This window comes from Chrysemys picta, chromosome 6, assembly GCF_011386835.1.
Source record: "Chrysemys picta bellii isolate R12L10 chromosome 6, ASM1138683v2, whole genome shotgun sequence".
Lineage (NCBI taxonomy): Eukaryota > Metazoa > Chordata > Testudines > Emydidae > Chrysemys > Chrysemys picta.
Window position 1 is genome coordinate 40,184,126 of NC_088796.1, and position 26,879 is coordinate 40,211,004.

The 26,879-nt window shown below is 39.8% G+C and overlaps 1 protein-coding gene across 5 annotated transcripts in view; it reads left to right on the plus strand.

Moving 5' to 3' along the window:
* The window catches only part of RNF180 (ring finger protein 180), a 120,983-nt gene that overhangs the window by 39,527 nt on the left and 54,577 nt on the right, over window positions 1–26,879 (plus strand). The window contains exon 5 of one of the 5 annotated variants that reach the window (XM_065599034.1): window positions 16,355–16,481. The exons of the other annotated variants lie outside the window; for them this stretch is intronic. Coding sequence (XP_065455106.1) covers window positions 16,355–16,363 — 9 coding nt within the window. The 3' untranslated portion in view covers window positions 16,364–16,481. Of the gene's footprint in view, window positions 1–16,354; window positions 16,482–26,879 lie in introns of those variants that run through there. 5 annotated transcript variants of the gene reach the window in all.

The following is a 26,879-nucleotide window of genomic DNA, read 5'->3' on the forward strand; positions in this document are numbered from 1 at the left end:
ATCCTGACATAGCATAAGGGGCACCATAATTATTCAGGGAGAATGGGGTTCACCTGTCAGACTTGGGGCTGATGTGTTTTGCTGATATTAAAGGGGACATTAGGAGATGTCTGGGAACCCAGCTAGGTGTGGGGGGAGGCAGCCAAGCTAATTGCTGGCACCTCCTTGTGGCGGCTGTCCAGTGAAGGTACTCCACAGGGAAGGGATACAGTGATCAGATAAATAGCTTGGTAAAGGATTTAGAGTTGTTTGTTAAAGAAATGGAAATGGGGGTTTGTGGCTTATATGACTGGCACAGCAGGGAGTCAACTCCCCCTTCCTTTATAGCCCACCTTTAACCCTCATGCAAGGGTGGTGGTGCTCAGGTCGCAGCAGTGGGCTGGCTGGGGAACAGGATGGAAAGGGGGATGCTGAGGAAGCCCCCTGGGTAGATTTTAAAATGGTCGTGGAGTTATCTGCACTGTATACTTTTATCTGCCAGGTACTCCCAAACAATTAATAATAAACTTGCAGCCTAATTAAAGCACATCCAGTATCTCCTGTCCTCCTCCTATTATAGCCAGATGATAAAGAGTTTTGTAGTAACTAAACTACCTGTGAATTTTATTTAGACTCAGTCACTTTCCTTGGAATCTACACTAACAAACGTCCAGACCTGAGCATTCCACAATTACACTGAATGGGAAACAGTCTTTTTACAAACGGATAATATTAATTTTTACATTTCCTTAAAAATTACCACTTTGTGCAAACTGTGAATAATCACTGGGAATTGTAAGAAACTGCAACATCAATAAGATACCAGACAATAAAACAGAAAAATCATGTAAAAATTAATAGCAACTGTAAATTTGATAATATAGCAGAGGTTCCTATAGTGAAATAATTTAAAATAGCAAATTACTGGAGAGGAATTGTTGCATATGCCACTGGAAAAGACTAAAGTTATGTTGCATGGTAGTCTACATCTCACAATTAAATGTGCTGTCAATAAGCTGAACTAATTAAATGGAGTCTGGATATGATTAATCTAGTGATCTTGTACAGCACAATAATACATTTATCTTACACATCTGGCATTAAACAAATGAAAAAGGTTATTGCTTAGCAATTTATCCATAGTAGCAGAGGAGACATTTTCAAATTAGGCCTTTGACTATAAGATAACTGCAACCCTTTTCCCCTTTCCCATAAAAAATTTGGTACTTTTAATTGAAGCAGTGATTACAAGATACATTTTGGCGTGGTGATTTGTTTGAATTCAGTTGTCAAAAATAATTATTTATACATGGTTTTTTAGTAATCGTCTAGCTGCTTTTGTGCAAAACTAATCAAAATATGTTCTAAATATGCATGCAATAACTGCATTTTTTTCATGAGGTTTTTTTTCTGTGTATGCCTTTATTTGTGTTTTTGACTTTTCATAAAGGTATATGCACTTCTGAGTGTGCCATAGTCAGTTTATTTGCTATTTGATATGTTTATTTTCTTTTAGATTTATGAAGTGTAGAGAAATCAGAGCTCAAAACAAGGAAGGACTTCAGTACTTACTAAGATTCAAAAGCTATACAACATCAGGGAAAGTTTTCATTTGCAAAACCTTCCAGTGAAAAGTCTTGGTTAGTAACAGATTTTCACATTCATGTTAAGTTCCAAGTCTCTCAACCGCTTGTGAAATACTTTAAAACTACTTACAAGATAGTATCTGTTTCCTCTGGGAAATAGGTAAAATTCAGTCAGAGGTATGTAAGTACCTGCCAAATGACACTGAGCTGCTAAGGGTAAGTCAAACAAATATACAGTCCAGGTACTAAAATTAAGCACCTAATTGTAAGGTACTAAGGCCTGGATCCTCAAAGGTACTTGTAGTTGCAACATCTAACTTTTAGTTGCCCAGAAAATCACAGTAACAACAATGTAATCCACAAAACGTCACTTAGATGCTGAGACTCCCTGTACTTTGAATGAGGAGCGATAGGGCCTTGAAAGTGTGATCTACAAAAGTCAGCACACTTGATAGGGAAATATCTAAGTTAGCCAATAGGAGATGCTGATGACGGGTGTATCTTAAGCCCCAGCCTTTTCATGGAGATAGGCGCCTATGTCCAGACTTCAAGGAAGTGCTTATCTCTGCTTGCAGTTCACAGCCTGAAAAACCTCTCCTGGAGTCAGGAGGCTTAGAGGCGTACGTCATTTCTTGTGAGAATGAGTTAGACACCTGCTTCGTTCCACACAATATTGCCGGAGGAGGTGGTGGTGGTGATGCCTACCTCGTAACTTTTAGCTCAGTCTTTAGAGCGCTTACCTAGGAGATAGGAAACCCAGGTTCAGTTCTGCCTGAGAGGGACAAAAGAGGTAGGAGACATTTGTTCAAATCCTTTCTCCCCCTCAGGCAGAATTGAACCTGGGTTTTCCACCTCTCAGGAGAGTGCTCTATCTACTGAAGTATGCGATATTCTGATGTGGTGGGTTTCCTTCAGTCTCTCTTGTTGCAGCTGTTCTGCTTTTCAAGAATCATTGGATCAGGATCTTTGAGTCTCCAATCTCCCAAGTGGGTGTCCTAACCACAAGGCTACAGAGTCAGTCTCATGCGCTCACCCTCTGGGCCTTAGGCAAGAGATAGGCATCTGCATACCTAGAGTGAGGTAACAGCACACATGCAGAGGCAGAAACATAGATGCTTAGAAACTTTTACCCTAAAAATTGAGGCCCTGAGTCAGTTTAGGAATCTACATGATTTGGTGGTAGCCAAATGGGGATTTGTTGAGCTCAGTCTCAGCTAAAAGTGGGGCTTAGGTGCCTAAACACCACATTTAGGCACCTAAGTATTAATGTGGATCTGGGCCTAAATTCTTTCATGTTCCAGCAGGTGAATGGGAATTTAGAAATCTTGGTTAGCAAAATTTGGGCCAAATATGTGGTATCCAGAATGTCATAAGAATTATACCAGCAAGACAACACTTGAATGTACTGAATGGTTTAAGAAAGGAAAAAATACCGATTTAGTAGTAATCTTACATGTTCAGAAATTACAGCTAATTAGGGATGAGCAAGATAAATTATATTAAACAATAGTGCTTCTCCTTCTCCTTCATCCCTAAAAAATCCCAACCTTTTCTCAAAACACTGCTGAAACCCAGACTTTTAATTCTGCATAAGTATAAACATTTTAGTTTATAATTTGAGTAAAGCATTATAAAAAAGGAATGTGTAGCAAAAACAAAAAGGGTGGTGCGGCGGCAGTCCAAAGGACATTTTACATCCAAAATCACCAAGTAAAAAGACAACAGACTCTTTTATCTTCATCTGGAGAGCAACATGTCTCAGCCCTAGAAGTGGGAGAGATGGGGTACAGCATGTCCTTTGAAATACACTACTAGAAAAGCAAACTTTGGCAGTGTCCATATCATAGTTGATATTTTAGATACAAAATCTGATTCACTGGTAACACAAATAACAGACTTGGAGAGCTGTTTAATGCCAGTAAGAAAAAAAGCAGAAATCTCTGATTAAAACATGAAAAGGGGTGTGAGTTAGTCATCACGCAGCCATCATGAAAGAAAGAAAATAAAACCTTAAACAGAGTGGAGAATCAGCTTGGCTAGAATGTTAGACACATCAGGTTCCCTGAATTGGTTGGAGAAAATGAACTTGGAGCAGGAATGATTGGTCCCTATTATCTTGCAACCCGATATAGCAGAAGATCCAATATATACTGAAAGAGCAAACAGGATTAGAAGCAGCATTGTGTTTAAGAATCCTGGGTAGGAGATAGGAGCAGTCCTTTTTTTGTACTCTTACAGACATTTGTGACAAAGTGAAAATTCCAGAACCTACTAGGGAAGCAAAACATACTACTATATATAAACATTCTTATAAAGTTTTATTCTTTACAAAGTTAAACCCAGAAACAAAGGCAAAATGGAGAGCATTTTCCTGTTTAGGAAAATCTTTAAAAAGCTATTGCTGAAGCAGCAATTGGGTCAGATATTCAGGTAAAGAACATTTCTTTTGGGTGACTGATTTAGCACAGTGGCTTCTGGAAGAGTTAAATAAGGGGATTCCACAAATGATGTCCCCCAGTTTTTATAAGACATTGAGGAAGGAGATGTCATCTTTCACTGCCTTCGTAGCTGTTGTCTATATTTTTTTCTGTTTTAGACCACTTGAATTAATGTGTAAAATGTTTGAGATTTTATTAGCTATTAAACAGTTTGGGGTTTAATCCTTTTTGGATGAAATAGATTATATATAAGGAGTTATTTTGTTTAGATCACTAGATGCATATTGTTTAGATATTTGTTTGGTCCACTAAATACAGACACACCCTGCAGTTCTTCCAGGCTATCTAGCCGCCAGATTTTAGTAAATAGAGCTTGTTCTAGTTAAGGTCACCCCATGCAGGATGGGTCTAAATCCTAGCCTGGACTGACCGACATGAAAGGGAGTGCTGATTAGGATACAGTAAAGATGAAGACAGATTTCATCATTCATAGTAGTGAAGTGGAAATTGATTATATGCATTAGAAGAAAAAGCATCATATAGGAGAACTATTCTTGGCAGATATAGATTTGTCTTGGATGGTCACATTCCTTAAACAGACAATTACTGAGCCGAAAAACAAATACACCATCTTCATAGTTACTGTGGTGATATATTATTGTTTTCAGCTGCAACACAACAGAAGACCCTTCTGGTTTATAACAGTAAGATTTTTTTGCAGGATATAAACAGTACATCCATGAGAATTCAGGAGAGCTTGAATGTCTAATTATTGTACTTTTCTGCAAATCTTCTTTAGAAATTACTTTAGCTCATTCTATGCTAGTGACTATGTTAATAGTTATGGCACACTTGCCAATGCCGCATTTTCCTTAAATTAGGTGAGTCTATATATTTTTAGAGTGAAGAAATATAGTGAAGGCATCTAGATGATTATGCCAGTGTCATTCTCAAGATGAATGTATTCCACATAGAGGTATTCCTAGACAAGGAAGGTCCATTGTAATTATCTAGTCTGATCTTGAACACACTGTTATTATCTGGGAATGACTGCCAAAATACACAGTGTATCCCCCCCCCCCCCCCCCCCAAAAAAAACCAGGAGATTTTATTCATTGAGGTTCTTCGTCAAAACCCAATAAAGTCAATGGAAAGACTATCACTGACTTCAGTGGACTTTGAATCAGGCCCGGAATCTTGTTTGTATAGTGCCAATAACTATAAACAGCTTTAAATAGGGACATTGCTATGAGATGGTGGCTGGTACTCTGGAATATTAATATAATCATTTAACTGAGTTGTTTTTAATAAATATTATTATAAACATTTACTGATCTTGTAAAAACCAATTCAATAAAAAGTTGGACTTTAAAAAATGTTTTTAATAATAGACCCTGTGTTCCTGAATAGTAAATGAAGCAAACAAAATGTTGTTCTACTTCTCAGTTGTGCTTGCACTATGAAATAATTTAGGCCCTGATCCTTCAGACCTTGTGCCAGCACAGAGCTGCATTGAAGCTCAGGGGCCCACTTGCACACAGTGAAGTGCAGTGTTAGGCCTGATTTTGGAGTTGCTTCACACTGGTGAAAACAACACTCATTCCTCATCAATAAATTGACTATATCTGTATCTTTATTTTAAAATAAAAGAATCATTAGCCATTAAGAAGTATTCCCTCCCTTTTGCCCCTTATCCAAAAATATATGCCTTTGGAATATTTTCATGTATATTGAACTTTCTAAACACTGTAAACTTATACAGTTAACAAAAAACCTTTCAAACAGTTTTAACTTCAAAAACATTTTTAATCTTTTAACTGCACAAATGATTTTTCATTAAAAGCAAATAGAAGAAGGGTGAGAGCACAGCTGAACCAAAGTAATTCCTAATAAGTTCTTATTGAAAATATTTTGCAGCTCCACACAACATATACTGTATGTGATATAAAATCATACAATGTACGGTGCTTCCCAAAATCTTAGGATTTAAACTGAGTTAGCCCCATTTAAGGACTGAGCAATAGGAACTGAGGGTATGCAGCACCTTACAAGATTGAGCCTTTGGTACCAAACTTAATTGCAAGGGCTATATCCTGAAGTCTTCACGTAATTCAGCACAGAGCAAAAACTGTGCTATGGGCACTGCTGTGCGCCATGTGCCACTTTGTGCATGTCCCTGCTATGAACTGCATTAGGGCTACTTTGAAGAAAGGGAGCCTCTAAGAGCCATAGACTGACCACCTACCTCAGGATTGGCATAGCAGAGTTGTGACCTAGCCACAACTTGTTTTCAGTAATCATACTTCCCTTTCCCCTCAATATCAACAGTAAGGAGGGAATGTAGTGTATGAATCCCTGTGAGCAGCATGCCACTGTAGCATCAGCCTTGCACATGGTTGATGCTGTCTAGGCCACTTATACAGCTTTTGTAACCAAAATACATAGAATTGTGGTGGAAAACAGGTGCAACACATCCCAGGATCTACCTCTGAATATTTTTAACCCATTTAGTTTATAGTATAATACAAAACTTACATTTGTTATTTGTCCTGACTACTAGTTTTGTGTGTGTGTGTGTGTGTGTGTGTGTGTGTGTGTGTGTGTGTTTAAATCTCTTTGGATTGCAGGAGCATCATTGTAACCATAAGAGTATCAGTAAAAGAGACTTGGTCATTTGCCATTATAGTCTCTCACTGATGTATATCTTCAATTGAATCATTTTGTTACTTCCGTCTATATGAATCATAATTGTTCTTGGTGGAAATTTATAAGATATTATACCAGTGATTTCCTGTGAATGGAATTATGTCGAAGCTTGTTGTACAATCAGTTTATTGATATTTTGCAACATAGATACAGAAATGTAGTTTATTGATCCATTGTCTACAGTTTGCTAAAATGGACTTGTATGTCTTTGGAGCTGCTATATTCTTACATGCTCACATGTACTTAATGAACCGTTAATCCATGGATTATTAGTACATTGTGTATCCTCAGGATATGTTGTATTGGAGCATACTGAGGGAATCTTTATTTTATGGCTCTAGCCATGTGCAGTATCTCTGTACTACTGTAAATATCAGTTATATTTTTAAAGGAAAACAGTGATCAGTAGCCGCATTAGAAATCTTTTTTTTTTAATTGTTCAGAAATAAATGCCCTCATATATAATATATGGAATCTGACAATATTCTGTAGAGGGAGAAAAAAGAGAGACTACTTTTACAAGAAAAATATGTAGAATTCTTTTAATAATAAATAATAATAAATAAGTCCTTGATTAGGTCTGAGTATGTTTAATTCAATGAATGTGTGATAGATATTAGTGTAAAATGTTGAATTTTTTTATATCTGATGGGATGGATTCTAGCTCCCAGTTCCATTCCCTGTATGCCACTCTGCAATCTCAAAGCTGATGGCAGTTGTCTTAATATAGGGGACTCCCCAGCAAGTGTAAAACCTCAACAACTATGCCATTCTCTCCCCGCAGGCATAGGGGTGTGGCAGGAGGCAAAACGGTTGTGACCAGGGCGGGTTGCACATCAGAAATCCACAGCCAATGGAACATTTCTTAAGGAACTGGTATAACTAGCACAACTGAGGATATGTCTTCACTGCGCAGTTAACCTGGGCTCTTACCCAGGTTTTAACCCAACCTCCTCCTCCTCTACTATTCATATAGGAAAAACCTCTTACCCTGGTTAGAGGGCTTTAAGCCTGGCCTAACTTACATGGCTGGGTGGGAAGGGTTAGAGCCTGAGATCCACTTTAACTTGGGCTGGAGCCCACCCACTTTGCAGTGAGTTCACAGGCAAAACCACTTAAGAGCTGATAGTCCTTCAATGTCTTCCCACAATTCCCTCTTGAAGGACAGACAAGTTCTCCTGCTATTGACACAACTGATTAGGAAAGAATCTTAGACTGTCTCAGCACAAGAACCATGGGATATGACCACAGACATATGGTCAAGTGTAGAAAAAATGAGGACACAGTAATGTGGTTAGGACTTTGCTGTGGGAACGCTCTCACTTGAACTAAGCTAACCTGGGTGTGCACACCCATGTGCCAATCACCTGGGCTAACTGTTCAGTGAAGACAGACCCTGAGATGAGATTTAATCCTCAATTGGTCCCAGAATCAGGGACCTGAAAGGCATATTAAGGCACCCTTTCTTCTGTCCCTTCCCTCAAATCCTAGGTCCTCTGCCAAGTGTAGCCTGAGTAGAAGTGGAGAACTAACCATAAGAATATAATAAACATTACAAACCAGCAATCTAGGAAAGATTAGTGATAACAGATTTACAAAAATAATCTGAAATTGCAAACGTTATATTTTTATCCTATTGTAACATAAAAATGTCCAAACGGTTTTGAATAAAATTAAAAAATCACTGATTGAAGTTCTCTCACTGGCAAATTTTTAACACCAAAGTCAGAAACGTCTGAAAATAAGAGTGAGTTTTGGGAATGCTGACACAACCTTAACTACAGCATTGACCCATTAATAAAAATTATATTGCATAATAGTACCGTTCTCTTATTTCATCTCAGTGGGTACATTTTTCTTTTGCCATTGTTTTTCTTCAAAATAATGGCTTTTAGAAACATCTGGCTCATTGCAGTCTCTTGAAAAATTGGCAAGGGATTGGCATAGTGGATACATTTCACCACTGCATAACTGTGATAGTGGGTGCTGCTTTTGTAAGTAATTTAAAATGCTGCCATAATATGCAGTTACAAAAAACTCACACAACTGAAGTAAAAAAAAAATTGGCAGAAAATCAGATCTAATTCTTGCAACACTATGCCCTGTTTTACTCTTTTACTTGAAGCTTGGCTTAGCTTCGCTGTGCAAGATTAGAAATTCCTCTCCTAAACATAAGAAAATCGTTTTGTACTCTTTCTCCAGCTAGAGAAGTAAAGAGTCAAAAGGTTGTGCTACGTCTGAACTGTAGTCCTCTTCATGGATCTTATCTAGACCAGAATTTACATTGCCTTCTGAAGTGCGTAAGCACCACAAAGCTGCATAACCTAGATACATTCTAGGTTGACTTATTCAGGAAAAAGAGCAGAGCAGCATGGAAGTGCTACAACAAAATCATTGGCTGTGTGCTTAGGATCTCACGAGCACATGTAATTATATAGTGTCCCTGTATGAATAGTAATAGTTTTTCACTAAAGTTCAAGTCCAAAAAGTTCTATTTATAGCCAACATTTATTTAGCTATGTAGCTTTTCCTTAGGAATTATTTATAGCCGCTTATTTTAAGTCTTGAAGAGTTCCAGTATTCTACAGCCTTCATTATTCTTTGATAAAACCCAATAATGTACTTCATAATATAGCTAAAATACATGGCGTCTGCTTCAAGGACAGTCTACTTCAGGGGCATACAATCTACTTTCAGTAATGACTCAGTGGAAGGAAGTAACAAAACTGCAGGGAGGAGATAGTAGGAGAGGGACATGAGTTGGAGCAATAGAATTAAGCAGTTACTCAACAAAGGCTTGTACAGTTGCATGGGGCAGCAAAAAACAAACAAACAAAAAATAAAAAATAAACCCCAAATCTCCCCAAATAAAATAAATTCTTGTTTCTTGTAGTCATTGTGACAGAAGTTGGAGTTAAGGAGAGGGTAATAGCTGACCATACCATGTCAGGAAGGAATATTTAGTGTGTACAAATGGGAGGAAAATATTCTTGTACAGTTGTTTGAGAAGCAAACAAACAGTGTAGAGTAGGCGGCATGTGATAAGAGACATAGTCAGGGTGAAGTGATTTAAATCAACAATTAGGGTTGCCAGTTTTGGTAGGATGTATTCCCAGCGGTTTCATCACACATCATCATCTTTAATTAAAGATTAATCTTTAATTCCTGGCAATTCCAGGACAATCCTGGAGGGTTGGCAACCCTATCAACAATCAGGAAAGTTTGATTAACATCTTTGATATTAATCATGTTTTACATTTGTACTTTGTAGTGATTTTCCTAAAGAAAGGTTGATTCTTATTGGTTGGTAACCATTGAAACATGTTGATTAGCAAACTAAATATAGTCTTTACACTGAATTTGGTGCTTCTTTTTGCTAACCAGGAGAATACACTAGATCTATAAAAATATAATTGCTGAAATAAATGTGTAACTCACATTTAACTTACATTTAATGTGTAACTTACATTTATTTAGATTCTTAATTTTTGCATTTTTATTATGCTAGAAAATGATGCACTTTTATCTACTAGATGATGATTTACATGTGATTTGTGTCAAGCTCTGCTTGGATGAAAATTCAAACAATAATCCCCAAAACAGCATTTTAATTTTTTTATTAAATAAAACTACCTTAAATGTGCTGGATATAGAAGAAAAAAATGTGTTGCATTTAAAAATGACTTATTAAACAAAGGAAGTATTATCTGAAGTTAGTGAATTAAACTGATTGTTTCTGTTCATCATGTCCTTCAGTATTTTAGAACTAGTAAATCTCCTCCTCTCACACCTAGCTTTTATTCATAGATAGGAAGAAGAAAATAAGCTTTCCTGCTTTTTCACCTTCCAATTGGTTTCTTAACTTCAAATGAACAAGTCATTGAACTGAACTAGTTTAATAAACTGAAATGAAGACAGTACCTTTGCACCTGAAGAAGAGGCTACTGCTGTCAAAAGTTGGTTTTGCATTTCAACAAACTCTGGTTCGAGGTGGTTAGCCTCTGACTTCCATCAGTTTAGTGGTTTGACTTACTTTGCTGCCAAGTTTTAAACATTTACTGGTTGATGTTATTTTTTGTTTACAATTTAAATAAAATTAAAATATAATAAGCTTAGGTCTTAAGGTAGGTTTCATTTTGAAATTTTATTTTAAATAAGAGGTTTATTTTTTTTAATTCAATGTAAATAAAAACTTTTTTAATGAATCATCAATTTTTATCCACCATGTACCCAGAATCAGAAACACTGTGAAAGAAGAATTATAACAGGCCTTCACATTTAAACTTGATCTGGTGAAAAAGGAAAAACAAGTGTTCTTTTTTTAGGCAAAAACTGCCATTGTGAGCATGTTGAATATGGAATGCAGAATTAGGCACATTGGAGGCAGGGGAGAGGTGTGGCAGAATGCATTTAGTGATTTTCACTGATTAGAAATAGGAAAACTTTTCCAACAGGCATTGTGCATTATAAAAGTTCACTAAAATCATGTGGCTGACTTAACTACCGGTAGTATATGAGCTACTTAATGCTGCAGAGTATTCACTGAGGCTGGTAATTTCTCCTTATTTTATTTTCTTCTACTTGCTAGCAGCTGCAACCATTTTGTCCTCTAATATATGAGAACTATATTTGATGTGTGTCTGGTGCAAAGCAGGAATTAACTCCACAATTTATAAGGTATTTTTTTAATAAGGTATTTTTCTCCAGTTGAGTTAAAAGAAGTTGTATTGATTGTGGTGTTTTGGAGCAGTCTAAATTATTAATTTAGCTTCATTTGGTAGGTAAAAGAGTTTTCAATCAATGATCTTATGAAAGACTATGTGCTTTTTTCAAGAGCTGTTATCTTCATTTTTAAGATATAATAGTATTAATGAATATTTTATGTAATGTCTGCATAAATAAGTAACTGTGGTCGAAAACAAAGTATGATCTCAGTCTAAAAATGCCTACATGACAAAAGTGCAGCTCCATGAAAAGCAAATCTTTCATTAAATTGCCAAGTGCCTAAGATGTTCTTCTTGAGATGATGGCCTTCAAAGTTAAACAGTTAAGTTTTTTGCCAGCTGACCATTCTGCACTATTCAGAATATGTTTTCACTTCAAACTTTATTTAAATTAAAAATAAGAAAATCTTCTTCAAGGTGGTCTATGCAGATTCTCACTTATGAAATGCACCTTCTGGTGCTGCTCAACTTTAGTAGATGTCCAGAAAAGTAATGGCAGTTGGTACTGGATAACAGCCCCCTTATGTCTCTGAATATTTGCAGTTGAGGTTATAAGAGGCCATGTACCCCTTTTCCTTCTTTTCTCTGTGCGCATGGGGATATTCACTTTTTGTTCTGAAAGTTTTCCTTAGAAGAGCTAAGGTTTTTAGGAGGTCAGCAAGACTTTGTAACTTTTCTGGATCAGTGTAAAGACTTACTCATTTCCACTCCATGTGGATTAGATTGTGCACTGAGATATGTTATGCCTTAAGTAGGGTGACACTACTTGTAAATCAAGAGATAAGGTGTTGATGGCCTGCTTCTGTAGTGTTTTTTACATAGTTAAACACTGCTATTTTTTTATGTGGAATCTAAATCAGATGTTTGTTTTAGGAGGGTGGTTCTGCAGTCCTTGTTTAAATATGAATCTCAAGTCTGTATTTTTAAGTTGTATTCCCATAGGAGGAAATATGCAGAAGCCATCTAAAGTAAGAAAGAAAGGTTATTTGCCATCAACATCTGTTGCTGACTGCATATTCACACTATCTACCCACCTTCTGCAGCCCAGCACCTCCCACAATTCTGTGATGCTTGGGCTGTTGCAGTGTCACTGATCATGGCCATGCCCGCTTCCCCATTGCCCGCCAGAATTCCTTTGGAGGTCATTTGGGGTAGAGGGCCAAATTTTATTTTTAATTATGATCCATGGGCTGGGGTATACATTCAAAACATGGTATTCCCCATAATACACAATGCTTAGTAATAGTAAATGAACATTTAGTTATTTAATATTTGTTCAGCACCTTAATATCACATTTATCAGTAAGAATATATTTTTTTCCTTTAGCCACATTGCTATTTCTGCTTTTGTTTCTGTTCCTTCCTCATTCTCCTTTCTTTGTTTACCTCTCCCTCTTTCCTGGTTTTGCGACACTTCTCTGTTCTCTTCTCTGCTTTTTTTACCCTGCAACAACTCCCAGTTCCCAACTGAGGGCAGGACAATATTGCACCACTGTAGCTCTTTAATGACAGGTTTCAGAGTAACAGCCGTGTTAGTCTGTATCCGCAAAAAGAAGAACAGGAGTACTTGTGGCACCTTAGAGACTAACAAATTTATTAGAGCATAAGCTTTCGTGGACTACAGCCCACTTCTTCGGATGCATATAGAATGGAACATATATTGAGGAGATATATATACACACATACAGAGAGCATAAACAGGTGGGAGTTGTCTTACCAACTCTGAGAGGCCAATTAATTAAGAGAAAAAAAACTTTTGAAGTGATAATCAAGCTAGCCGAGTACAGACAGTTTGATAATAAGTGTGAGAGTACTTACAAGGGGAGATAGTCAATGTCTGTAATGGCTCAGCCATTCCCAGTCCTTATTCAAACCGGAGTTGATTGTGTCTAGTTTGCATATCAATTCTAGCTCACCAGTCTCTCTTTGGAGTCTGTTTTTGAAGTTTTTCTGTTGTAATATAGCCACCCGCAGGTCTGTCACTGAATGACCAGACAGGTTAAAGTGTTCTCCCACTGGTTTTTGAGTATTTTGATTCCTGATGTCAGATTTGTGTCCATTAATTCTTTTGCGTAGAGACTGTCCGGTTTGGCCAATGTACATGGCAGAGGGGCATTGCTGGCACATGATGGCATATATCACATTGGTAGATGTGCAGGTGAACGAGCCCCTGATGGAATGGCTGATGTGATTAGGTCCTATGATGATGTCACTTGAATAGATATGTGGACAGAGTTGGCATCGGGGTAGCAACCACACATCACTGAACAAAACCACTAACCCAGGAACCTATCCTTGTAACAAACCCCGATGCCAACTCTGTCCACATATCTATTCAAGTGACATCATCATAGGACCTAATCACATCAGCCATACCATCAGGGGCTCGTTCACCTGCACATCTACCAATGTGATATATGCCATCATGTGCCAGCAATGCCCCTCTGCCATGTACATTGGCCAAACCGGACAGTCTCTACGCAAAAGAATTAATGGACACAAATCTGACATCAGGAATCAAAATACTCAAAAACCAGTGGGAGAACACTTTAACCTGTCTGGTCATTCAGTGACAGACCTGCGGGTGGCTATATTACAACAGAAAAACTTCAAAAACAGACTCCAAAGAGAGACTGGTGAGCTAGAATTGATATGCAAACTAGACACAATCAACTCCGGTTTGAATAAGGACTGGGAATGGCTGAGCCATTACAGACATTGACTATCTCCCCTTGTAAGTACTCTCACACTTATTATCAAACTGTCTGTACTCGGCTAGCTTGATTATCACTTCAAAAGTTTTTTTTCTCTTAATTAATTGGCCTCTCAGAGTTGGTAAGACAACTCCCACCTGTTTATGCTCTCTGTATGTGTGTATATATATCTCCTCAATATATGTTCCATTCTATATGCATCCGAAGAAGTGGGCTGTAGTCCACGAAAGCTTATGCTCTAATAAATTTGTTAGTCTCTAAGGTGCCACAAGTACTCCTGTTCTTCTTTTTGTAGCTCTTTAGTGAAGATGCTCCTATGTTGACAGAAGAGCTTCTCCTGTTGGTGTAGTTAATCCACCTTGGTGAGAGGTGGTAGCTATGTCGACGGGAGAAACTCTCTCATTGACATAGCACTGTCTACACGGGGAGGGGGGGAGGAGGGAGGGTTAGCTCAATATAACTACATTACAGGGTGTGGATTTTTCACACCACTGAGTGACATAGTTATACCAATATAAGTCTGTAGTGTAGATCAGGCCCCAGTCTGCTTCACTCCCATCCTATGCCCATTCCATCCAAAATAGTTAATGCTGGCATTTAATTGTGATCTGGGCTTTAAAGTTAATACTCCAATCAAGTTAATGGAGAAGAGATGTTCACACCTCTGAATGATTGTTTCAGGCTGTCTGCACACTCAGGTTACTGCATCGGTTACATTTGATTCACATTCAAAATGTTGTCTCAGCCGCTATGAGGGCAAGAAACTTACTTCTTTTTGTAATTACAGCTTGGATTGTGGAGAATCTGAATGTGTCATGTGAGCCACGTTAATATTCATGTATCCTAGATCCCACCCATGGATTTTGTTTCCTGAACTAGGGCCTTAGCTTGAAATCTATGAGGACCCAAAGCACACTCTAAAACTACTAAGAGAGTTGGTGTGCAAGTAATACAAGTTCTGTCCCTTAGGGAATAATTATCACACACTTTTAACATTGGCCTAGGTATACTTACACAATAAACTGTAGAGGTTTGAAATTTCTTTTCATAGAACTGTGAAAAGACTCCCAGGGAAATTAAACCACAAAAATGATTTCAAATAACATTTTCTATTTGATTCTATATGGGTTTCTATTTGATTCTATATGGATACCATGCTCATCATAGTGTTTGAGTGCCTTCCAGTAGCCTATTAAACATGATGTCCGGGATGGGGCATGGGCAGCCTGGCCTAGGGATTAGTGTCAGGCACAGGTCGAGCTGCCAGGAGCCAGTTACCAGGAATCAGGCTGGGTTGGAATGCCAGGAGATCAGAATCGAGAGACAACCCGGAGGGCAGGGTTTAAGAGTCAGTTACCGCGAGTCAAGCCAAGTCAGGGTACGAGGAGGTCAGGTTTGGGCAATGGAGCCAGAGGGCAGGAACCAGGAGGTAGTTACCAAAAGTCAGGCCAAGTCAGGATACGAAGAGATCAGGTTCAGGCTACAGAACCAGATGGCAGGAACCAGGAAGCAGTACCAAGAGTCAGGTCATATCCGGATACTAGGAGGCCAGGATGAGAAGTCAGGAACAGGAAAACACCAGACCAGTGGTCAATGGCAAGATGAAGCTCAGTTGTGCAGACAACTTTCTATTTCGTTCTCTGGCTTAAATAGGGGCTGCAACCGAATCAGGAGCCGTGGAACTCTCCCAGAGTGTAGGGGCTGGGCTTGTGCCCCAGTTGGGCTTCATGGATCCCAATCACAGCTCCTATCTGTGAGCTGCTGGTTGGAGGATTGGAGTCTGATGTCTCCCAAGACCTGCATTCGAGATCCCTGGGGCCTGGCACATGACTACAAATCTGTCACATGTTGTTTGTTCTCTCATCCTCTCCCCAAGGGGAGACTTGTGGGGGGGGGGAGGAGGAGAGTGTCTTGTTTTGGTAATGTTGGGAATTTTTATTTTTAAAAAAAATGAATGTACCTGTTGCTACGTATTTATTAAAGAAGGCCAGGTCAAATAAATATGGCTTGGACTTGGAACAGAAAGTGGTGAGGTTTGTGATGGTTCCTAGTTCCTGGGAGAGTTCATTCCACCATCTCTTACTAGCCCTGAGAAAGTTCTAGCTCCTGCATAGACAAGCTTTACTCTTATTATTGAGAGTTCCATTGTGCCAGAGGAGTGTAGTTGTCGACAACGGTCTCCGTCCTTGTTTTAAATGGTCTTCTAGATATCCTAGGCCCAGGCCATGGAAAGCTTTGAAGATAAAGACTGAGACCTTTAACATGATTCGAAATTCTGTGGGAAGCCAACGGAGAGAGCAGTGGACAGGCATGATGTACTCATGGTAGCCTGTGTTGCTGAAGAGACATGCCGCAGCATCCATTATTAGCTGGACTTTACTAAGAACTGAAGCCTTCATACCCAGGTATGTTGAATAGCTGTAGTCCAGCCCATGGGTGACAAAGGCATAAAAATCACAAGAGCTAAGAAATGGGGTAATAGGGTCATGGCTTGTTAGAGATGTTCTTTCATCCTTAACTTTGAATTTCTTTGCTTTCGTGGATTTTGTGTTAGACACTTAAAGCTTGGATGTGCCTTGAAGAATCAGGGCTGTGTTGGTGTTGGTGCAGAGATGTTTCTTTCAGAACTCTACACAGCATGGGGATGCATGATGAGTAGCTCTGCTGGCTGGAAGTTGGCATGGCCCCACTCCCATTGTCACGAATGGATCTATCCTCAAAGCTCACACAAGAACTGGCATTTTGTCCCTGGATGGAAGGCCACACACACCCACACACCCCTTAAGGGTATGTTTACACTGCACATCCCTTACAGCAGGCTGTAGAGTACATACACTATACACACCCCTAGCACAGGTATAAATAGCAGTGTAGATAGTGAGGCCTGCTTAATTGAGTAAAGACATGCCTGAACCCTGTGGGTATGTATCCTACAGAGCTCTCTAAATGCCAAAGCAGTGTCTACTCCATCCACACTGCTACTTTTAGCAGGGTAGTGTCCCACTGCTTCCCTGTTGCTGGAGCCTTTTCCCGCCACAGGGAATTGGGGAAGAACCTTTCTCTGCTTCCTCTCCCCCTACGCCCCCCAGAGCCTTTCACTGACACATGTAGCTACACACTCTAGTGTGGATGCAGCCTGCTTTTCTCTGTGATGTATAGCTACATACATGCCGCCACCAGTGGTATGCAGTATAGATGTACTCTAAGATTGCACTTGTTCTGTTAGGTAGTATTCAGTAAAGTGGCAAAAGACATTTCCATTGAAACCACAAGATGAAAAGAGTGAAGCTTAGTGCATTTTATTCCTTGAATCCAACAGAAATATAAACAAGTCTGTGATTAAAATGTAAAAGTAAACTTCATTGCTACAAACATGCTGTTTTTCATTAAGGAACTGACATAAATCACATATCTGATACTTATTATTATTAAAGAAATCATTATGTGGCAGGCCGGCAGCCAATCAAAAACTGGCACACTAATGATGGTACTTTGCATGCTTTATGGAATTGGGTTAATTGTCTTCCTGGAAGTTATAGTTCTTTTTCATAACAGTTTTTTGTTCTCTCTGTGGAGGAGTGGAACTTGGGTTGCTGCACTATGTGAACTCTGGAAAGAAATAAAAATGAAATTTATTCTGCAAATATCTTTAGATCATCTATTTTAACACCTTTAGGTGTTTGTGCAGCTGTTTAAAATCTACAAAACTAAAGAACACTCTTACCTATTAACCTCAACTGTCAAAATATAATTTACCCAGCAAAAGAGAGCCTTCCCTCATTCAGCCACCTAAGACTCTTAGCACATCCACTCACCAAAAGTCCAAGAGAAAAAATGTGAGTTTTACAGCATTCCTCAAGACTCAAGATCACACATCAGAACTCCGGTGGACTAAAGGAGAGGGCCAATTTTAAAGTTCAGGCTTTTAAAAAGAGGCTATTAAAGAGCTATCCGAGGTTGCAAGTGCCGTGGTATTTCATGGGGAGGAAAGAAGTAGCTCGGTCCCAAACTCCTGCCTCACAGTAGTCACATCTGAGAGGTCTAGACAGTTTTGATATTAATGTTTATCCCAGGACACCGTTCAGCATTCTATATATCTAATTTTGGAAAGTTTACAGGATCTCACTTGGGAGACGTGAATAATGTGGGATGTTCTCCTGGGAGACCTCTCTTCTGCAGAGTTTTAATAAGGTTATTTTGGATTTTCAGGAAAGGTTATTTTTTCTGCTTTTTTCTAGGTGTAAATTTGTACTGTATGTATAAACAGATTAATTAAAAATGAACATACACTTTGGTGTCATGCATGTTCACATGTTAGTGGAAACGCCATATCTTTTCACATTTATACAAATCTGAAATCCATTAAATTCTGGTAATCTGAATACATATTTTTTGTATCAGATTGGAATATAGAGCTTTGACACAAGAAGTAATTTAATAGAGTTATTTTGCAGGGAATCTATTTAGAGAAATGGTTATCTCCTTTTTATTAAGTTCCTCTCATCATGGAGCAGATTTTAAATAACTATACATTCACATTAAAATGTTATATAACAGTTGTGCATTGCAGTTAAACTATCTCCCATTAATTCTACAAGTTTTCAGACTTGCTTGTATCTTCTTAGTGTCACTTTTGAAAGGGCTTTCAGGCTGGCAGCAGTGAAATTTCTATTCTTCGGTAGCCTTTCATGGCTGAGACTGCAAAAATTGATAAATATTTCTGCTAAGTGGAAACGATAGTCATAATAGGTTTATATGAAGTATGGTAAATATCCTACCATACAAGTCACTAATGTGAGACAGTTTTGACAGTCACTGAAAGTATTTCGAACTGTTTCCTCTCTAGTGAAAATACTTATTGATGTTACCAATATTATTATTTAGAATTACAATAATAGTGTCTGTAACACAATGTTTTAATAACACATTATTTTTTGTAAGATGTATTGGTTATCCTCAAGCACCCACTCTCTAGCCATAATCAGCCAGTTAGTTTTTTGTATGCTTCACAATAAATGTGTGTCTTTAGGAAAGACGTGAACCAATTTGTATCCCAGCATTCGTATCCCAGCCTTCCAGAAGATTTGCTTCTACTACAAAATGTTCAATAAACTAAATGGCTGATTATGACTAGGATGGAGTTTCTTGAGGATCATCTATATAGCTTACAAAACAAAATTGTTTTGTCATTAAAATATTTTATTACCAATTTGGTATGTTTTACTCTTTTTCCTTACCCATTGTCTATTTGTTTGTCAGTCCCTCTTTTAGATAGTTTAGTCTCCAGGGCACAGACTGGCCTTTCTTTTATGTTTAGAAAGTAGAACATTGAAAGCAAACTACTGGAAACAAATAATAATAATGATAATCTATATCTAAAAGCATTTTACCATGGAGAGAGATGTTCTGGGGCTACGTCTTAAAATCATCCAGAAAGTGAAGCCAGGGGAGAATATAATAGCCCACTTCTTAAATTGAATGCCTTGATGTGAGCATGTTCAACCAGTGCTCCATAATTTGAATTGGTCTCCAGTGGATTTTTAATGATGGTTAAGGACTTTGTATAAATCTGTAAATCCTTAAGTTGCCGAAAGCCTAACTCACTGAGAGATCACCAGATTCCCACAGCTGAAATCAGCAAAGGTCTTCAAGCTGAAGCCCAATGTTAATGAGGAGGGCTGGGCATTTTCTGTAAGGGCCCCACTTTTGGAATTTGCTCTCCCAGTTCTGTGTAATACCCCAAACCTTGGCATGCTGCTAGGATTATCTCCAACCCCCAGCATTTGGAAATAGGAAGGGAATTAAAACTTTTGAGGTGTCTTGTCTGCTGGTAGTGAGTTGCATTGCATTATACTGTTGCGTTTTAGTTATGTTTGGGTATTTATTTTGTTATATATTTAAGTAATGTCAAGGGTGCCTAGACTTTATGGATAAATCCCATTTAACATTTGTATAAATCCAAATAAGTGGAGCTTTATCATGAATATATATTTTTCTTACTGTCTCAAGGCTGTCATTTTAGACAGTGTGAACTGTTTGGAGGAGTGGAGGGCCAAAACTTCATGACACCCGTTACAAATTACAAAAAGGTCATTTTAAGAATTTGCCCTTTCAAAACAACTACTGGAACCTTAGAAAAAATCTTGTTTATGCCTAAAACGATCATAAAAATCATTTTATAGGAATATATTGTCCCTGTTAAAAGTTAGAGGGTTGTCAAAGCAAGATTGATAATGCACTCCTGGTTACAGCCTAAACTATGGAGTCACAACCTGTACCTGCATAAATAGTGATAATAATAATTAGTAATTAATAAAGTAACTGAAGCAGTAATTAGATACAAGTTGAACTGCTTTATGCAAACTCATTTCCAACTTGGTGAATTCCCTATCCTCATGTTCTAGGATGAAATCCTGACCTCGTTGAAATAAATGGCAAAATTTTTACTGACTTCAGTGAGGCCCGGATTTTACCCACAATGTCCATTAAAATGTCAAAAGAGTAGTTTGGCCTGTAATTTACTTGTTATAATGAGAATTACATATTACAGGAGATTTTATAGATTTTGTAAACTTATAGTCCGAATCTGGTGTCAGGTTATGGAATTGAATTATTTTACTACCTGTCATTCAAACCTATTCAAGCAATCTGTGTGAATTACCTGTTGCTGGTTTTTTTTAATCTGTTGGGGCATGATCCAATGCCTGCTGACATCAATATAGGAGCTTAGTCATGGCCTAAGTCTGCATCTGGGTTGCAGTCTCTGCCTACGCTGCATAGTAAACCTGGGCTCTGACTCAGGTTTAAGCCCAACCCCCTCTATCACCCAGGCACAACTCAGTCTGACTCAGGTCAGAGAGTCCTCAGGACTGGGTCCATGGCCTCAGCCAGGGATATCTGTCCGAGCCTGAATCCCACTATAATACGAGTCCAAGCCCAGGCATTTAGCAGGGTGAATGCAGATCAAGTCCAGGTTGCCAGACTCACCAACTTTATCCCCACAATTGACTGAGCCAGCGTTTCAAAGACCTTCCATCCCAAAACTTCCCACTTGATTCCCAGGAATCAAAAGCAAGCCCCTGGGTCAAATACAGGTGCTCAGCATTTAACCCTTCATTTCCACATGGATTGTTCAACTGGAAACACAGTTAGCCTTCCTGTGTGTGAACTGTGGCCAGCACTAACAAGAAGACCTGCATCAAATGCATTGCTAGCTTCAGAGGAACGCAGCCAGATTCTGGTTAATCTCTAGTGTGAGGCAAGCAAGATGGTTGACTTCAGCAAAAGCACAAGAAATTATCAAGTCTACAAAGCTATATTGGAGCAACTGGTGGCTTTGGGGGATCGATCAGTCCAGAGAACAAACCCAGCAGCTCAAGGCAGCCTACCACAAAGTCAAGGTGCATGACAATCTGCTGAGCAGAGATGGCACCAGAGGAGAGACAGCTGATAGATGAAGGGCAAGAAGTGACTCTCATGCTGAGGTCGGGAAGGCTATTCCTGTGGAGTTAGTATTTGGAGGATGGTGGCTGCCAATCAGCTGTTTGGCGGCAGCCGCCGAAGGAGCTGTGTCTGGTGGGTGCTGAGCACCCATTATTTTTTTTAACATGGGTGCTCCAGCCCTGGAGCATCCATGGAGTTGGCACCTATGAGCCCATTGATAAAAAGTATCATCTTTTGACCTTGAAGAAAAGCAGCTCCTTTAAAGAGTAGAAAATGTAATTTTTTTTTATCATGGTCAGACAATAATGTGGTCTTTTCTTTCAAGGCCCCTTCACCTCCACAGGGCAAATATATAGCACCAGGAGCTTGGAAGAGCAAACCCTCCAGCTATGGGCAAGGAGAAAGAAAGTTTTAAATGTGTTGATGGGAGAGATTCTCGATAAAACCAGTCAGCAGAAAGATCAGACTGAGTACTAGAAAGATAAGGATGCAAGAAGGGTGAAAGAGAGAATGCACAGCATGAGGAAAGGTTGGAGGCATAGTTCTTGGGGTGTGACTGCAGTTTGAGGAAGGAAGACAGAGCACAGCAGAAGGAGCTGTTTGAGCAGTTACTTGCATTCCTGGCCACCCAAGTGCAGGCTCCCGGGCCAGCTGCACTGCCACCTGCACTTCCTGAACCAGCCCTACTCCCTGAATCCCCTCCACACTATTGTATCCTGCAGACTATTCAGCCTTTGGGCAAATCAGGGCTTGGCTGTTCCATGTCACAGGCTAGTATATGGAACAGTTGTGGCCCACACGTGCAAAACACACCTTTCTCTGTTTTTGTACTGTGTTTGGTTACTGTGTTGTATGTTTGGATGGCAGCTGGTTTGCATGACAGGTTTTTAAATTGGTATTTTATGTTTAAATACATGTTTAAAGTAAAGTGTTGAATTTGCACACCAGGCTGCATTAGCAATTTTTAATATATGTAACGAGGTGGAACTTCATCACGGTGCTCCATAAATTGTGGGTTTAAGTACATGGCCAGTCTCAGTAAAATTACAAAAAATGCAAGAAAAGTCATCACAGTAATCCATAAGCATAAAAAAATCTCCATACATTTCAGCTCACTTTGTGTAAAGGTACATTAAAAGTGTTAGCAAAATTCATAATAAAATACATTTAAAAAATACTCCCTCAGTTGCCCCACACCCAGAAACAGCACAATTACAAATACCATTTCACTTTCCCTCATGCATGGGACCATGTATGCCCATTATGTGGGCGCACAAAGCATCCCTGATTTCTGTTGCACATGTGGATCCAGCTCCAGTAATGACATGTGCACTTTCTGGCTGTGTGTACCAGTTCAGCAATCTAGCAGTGCCTTAAATCCACTCTTGGCAAAAAGATTCTCTCTTATCCTCTCAGACATTGTGCAGAACACAGCAGGCCACAATAATGCAGTCAGCACTGACGATACTGGCATCCAAATGGTTCTGAAGGCAGTAGCAGCAGAGTTCAAGCTGCCAAATGCATAGTCAGCCACCATCCTACAGCTACTGAGTGTGTAGCTGAATGTTCTTTTACCTGCTCCTCTGAAATCAGGATTTGGTTTTGTAACCCATGGCAAAAGGCGGTAAGTGGGGGGCCCTAGAATAACAGTGGGGCCAGTGACTCCATTTATAACAATATCATTCAGTGGGAATAATGTCCCAGCTTGTCCAGGAAGGTAAAGTCCCAGTTTCCAGAAAATCCTGACGTCATGTCCCTTGCCAGTGCATCCCACATTAGCATCCATTAATCTGCCTCTGTGGTCTATCAGAGCCTGCATAGCGATGGAGTAATACCTCTTGCAGTTTATGTACTTGTGTTCCTTGTGAAGGGCAAACTATGGCATGAGTCTCATCAATGGCCCCAGCACAGTTTGGAAAACCCATTCTCTCAAAGCCAGCAATTATTTCAGGAACATTTGTAATGCCCACCACCTGTAGGTGAACCACCGTCCTGGTTGCCTCACAAACCTCTGCCACAATACCCCCACAATTGACTTCCAAACTGGTTAGTAGCAGACCTGTAGCAATCAGTGGTAGCCAATTTTCAGACAGTTGTAGCACCCTGCTTCTGGACCAGCCTAGCCTTCCTCATTTGTGTTTCCTGGCACTAAAGGGTCAGGGCAAGCTGATAACAAACCTCCAGTAATGTCTGCTTCATCATGCAAAAGTTCTGGAGCCATTGCTGGTCATCCTAGGTCCACATGACAAGGCGATCCCACCAGTCTGTGTTTGTGGCCATGCTCTTAAATACCAGGAATATGTGGCTGTGGCAACAGGCATGAGCAGCATCAGGGGAGAGGTGCTTTGGCAGGTCAGATATTGCCGCTAAAATGTCCACCAGCATCTCACAGATGCTCTGCATGATTCCCAAAATAGGACTGACAGCATGAGTTGGAGAAGTTCTTCCACTGAGTTGAGATCATGTTGATGGGATCAACTGGGAGCATGCAGATTCAAAAATGGCTTGGCTGGATGTGTTGGTGGGCTCAAACCACCTCTGATCAAGTCAGGCAGGATGGACTGACCACAATCCCCTATGAACCAAACCCTAGAGGCAGCTGCAGCTGGTGAGGGTGCTAGGACCCCTGGGATATCTTGATGCCTCCCCAGAAGCAGAAGATCTTACTCGGGTCTGCATAAAGCAGTATGGATGCATCAGCTAGGGTGACCAGATGTCCTGATTTTATAGGGACAGTCCCGCTTTTTGGGTCTTTTTCTTATATAGAATCCTATTAACCCCCCCCACCCCCATCCCGATTTTTCATACTTGCTGTCTGGTCACCCTAGCATCAGCATGGTTGGGTGGCCTGGATTTACAATGCAGTGTGGATCCCAAGCACAAGCTTTGAAACACCAAGTTTGCAGGTGCGGGTCCCACAGGCCCAGGCTTACTATGCAGTGTAGACATAGCCCCCAATATTTAAGTTGAGCATCTAGCTGTAGGCTGGGGCGGTGAACCAGGAAAAAAAAAAGAGAGAAAGGGTGATCAGTCCTCCCCTGCATGTGGCATTTTTAGTGCTCTTCATTCGCCTGAAATCTGGGACTGGCTTCCAATTTATGCCTCTGAATAACTAAGCAGTATTCTTGTGGAATGTGCACAGTGAGCACTGTGATAGACCCAGACAAGTTGGGAACAGCAGAGTAGCAGAAGGGAGATATACTGGCCACTGGATAAGTAGTTTTCTGTTCCCTGAGTGACCAGAACAGGGGCTGCTCCAGGCTAATAGACCACCTAACTCCAATTAACCTGCTAAGAGTCAGGTGAGGCAGTTAAGCACCTGACTCTAATTAAGGCCCCTCTGATGCTATAAAAGGGCTCACTCCAGTCAAGCTGGGGGGAAGTGAGAGAGAAAGAAGAAAAAAAAAAAAAAAAAAAACCTGGGAGCAAGAGGTGTGCAAGAAGCTGAGAGTGAGTAGGCGTACTGCTGGAGGACTGAGAAGGACTGAGAAGTACAAGCATTATCAGACATCAGGAGGAAGGTCCAGTGATGAGGACAAAGAAGGTGTTGGGAGGAGGCCATGGGGAAGTAGCCCAGGGAATTGTAGGTGTTGTGCAGCTGTACCAGGAGGCACTCTAAACAGCTGCAGTCCACAGGGCCCTCGGCTGGAACCCGGAGTAGAGGGTGGGCCCGGGTTCCCCCCATACCTCCCAACTCCTGATCAAACACAGGAGGAACTGACCTGGACTATAGCTTCTTCCAGAGGGGAAGGTCTCTGGACTGTTTCCTGACCCACAGGGTGAATCTGTGAAGCGAGCAAATCCGCCAATATGCACAGGACCCACCAAGGTAGAGGAGGAACTTTGTCACAGTACTCATTGGTTAAAAGAATATAGCCATAATTCTGCAGTATTAACAAAGCATTGTGAAGTGAGGGGAAGGTGGTAGGGAACAGGGCAGTGCATGCATGTATGGTATCCCTTTTGAATGCCACATTTCCTACTTCTGCTCATTAACTGCAATACCATAAGGTAAGTACAGGTTTCATTTCTACCTGAGAGTCCAAGTAATTTTTTGTTTTGTTAAAAACAGCAGTTTATCTTTTATTGTAAATCCATTTCCTCCAAAATACAGACATACTTCCTCAAATGTGTCCCCTTTTTCATACTTTTCTCATGACCCTTTTCTACTCTGTGGAAATTCAGCAAAACATTCCCATTGTTGTTAATACCAGTGCAATTTCACTTGTGTTAGCCACATTTGGGGTCCCAGTGTACACAAGGTAATAGCAGTCATCAGCATTTTGAGCAAGTGTCTTCTAAACCTATTCAAGGCATGTTTAATCGAAGTAGTGCTTAAATTATTGGTGACCCCTCAACACTGGGAGTCCTGGGACTCCAACAGTTTGTAACTCCAGTGAAGCTGTATTGGTGTTAGCAATGATGGGGAAACTTTGCAAAATTTCTGTAGTGTAGACAGGCCAATGTTGAGTAGTGTTCTGGGTGGGGAAGGTCTTAATATACAGTGTGGCAAGTGAGCCTGTCTACACTTGATTTTTTTCTGTAACTTCTGATCCAGCAGGAGTACCTGTTTTTGAGTGCCAAACCCCTGTTCACTCACTTCAGCACTGATTATCCTTAATGTGCAGGAACAACCCCTTGCCGAGATCTTGAAAAGAATGAATAGAGCCACTTTCAATAAAATATTTTTTTGTTTGGGTTTTGTTTTTTGTTAAGTTTGGCTTTAAGTACTTTGTACAAACATTTGTTCTTGATTTTTATTCCACTGTAGAGTTGACTTAACTATTTTTATAGGACCATTGATTTTATATAACTTGTGATTTTTCTATATCTATTTTTAACTGACTCACATGAGTTTGTTGAATAAGTAGCCTCATTTTTTCTTTGATGCTCTGGCATCAGTAATCTGTGTGTCTGGTTGCAGCCTACAATATGGGCACTTGTGTCAAATTCTGCTCATTCTTCTGCACATCAGCTGTATTTCCTTGGAATACCAAAAATGTTTGATATTTTCTTCTGAGAATCTTTTCTGGATTCAGTGGTTTGCTGTCTTCTATTTTCCTTGATCCAGGAGACAGTGTTCAATTTATGTTCTGATTGGTCAAGATTTTCTAAAAATGAGGCCCTAAATTTAGGGATCTCAGTAAGTGGCCTGGGTTTCAGAGGTGCCTATCACTCAGCACCTCCCTTTGAACAGAACTATTTAGGTACCTACTGATCTGAGCTCTGAAATCAATGCAAGCAGCTGGGTGCTTACAACATTTTCAAAAGGCGTTTATGTATACACCT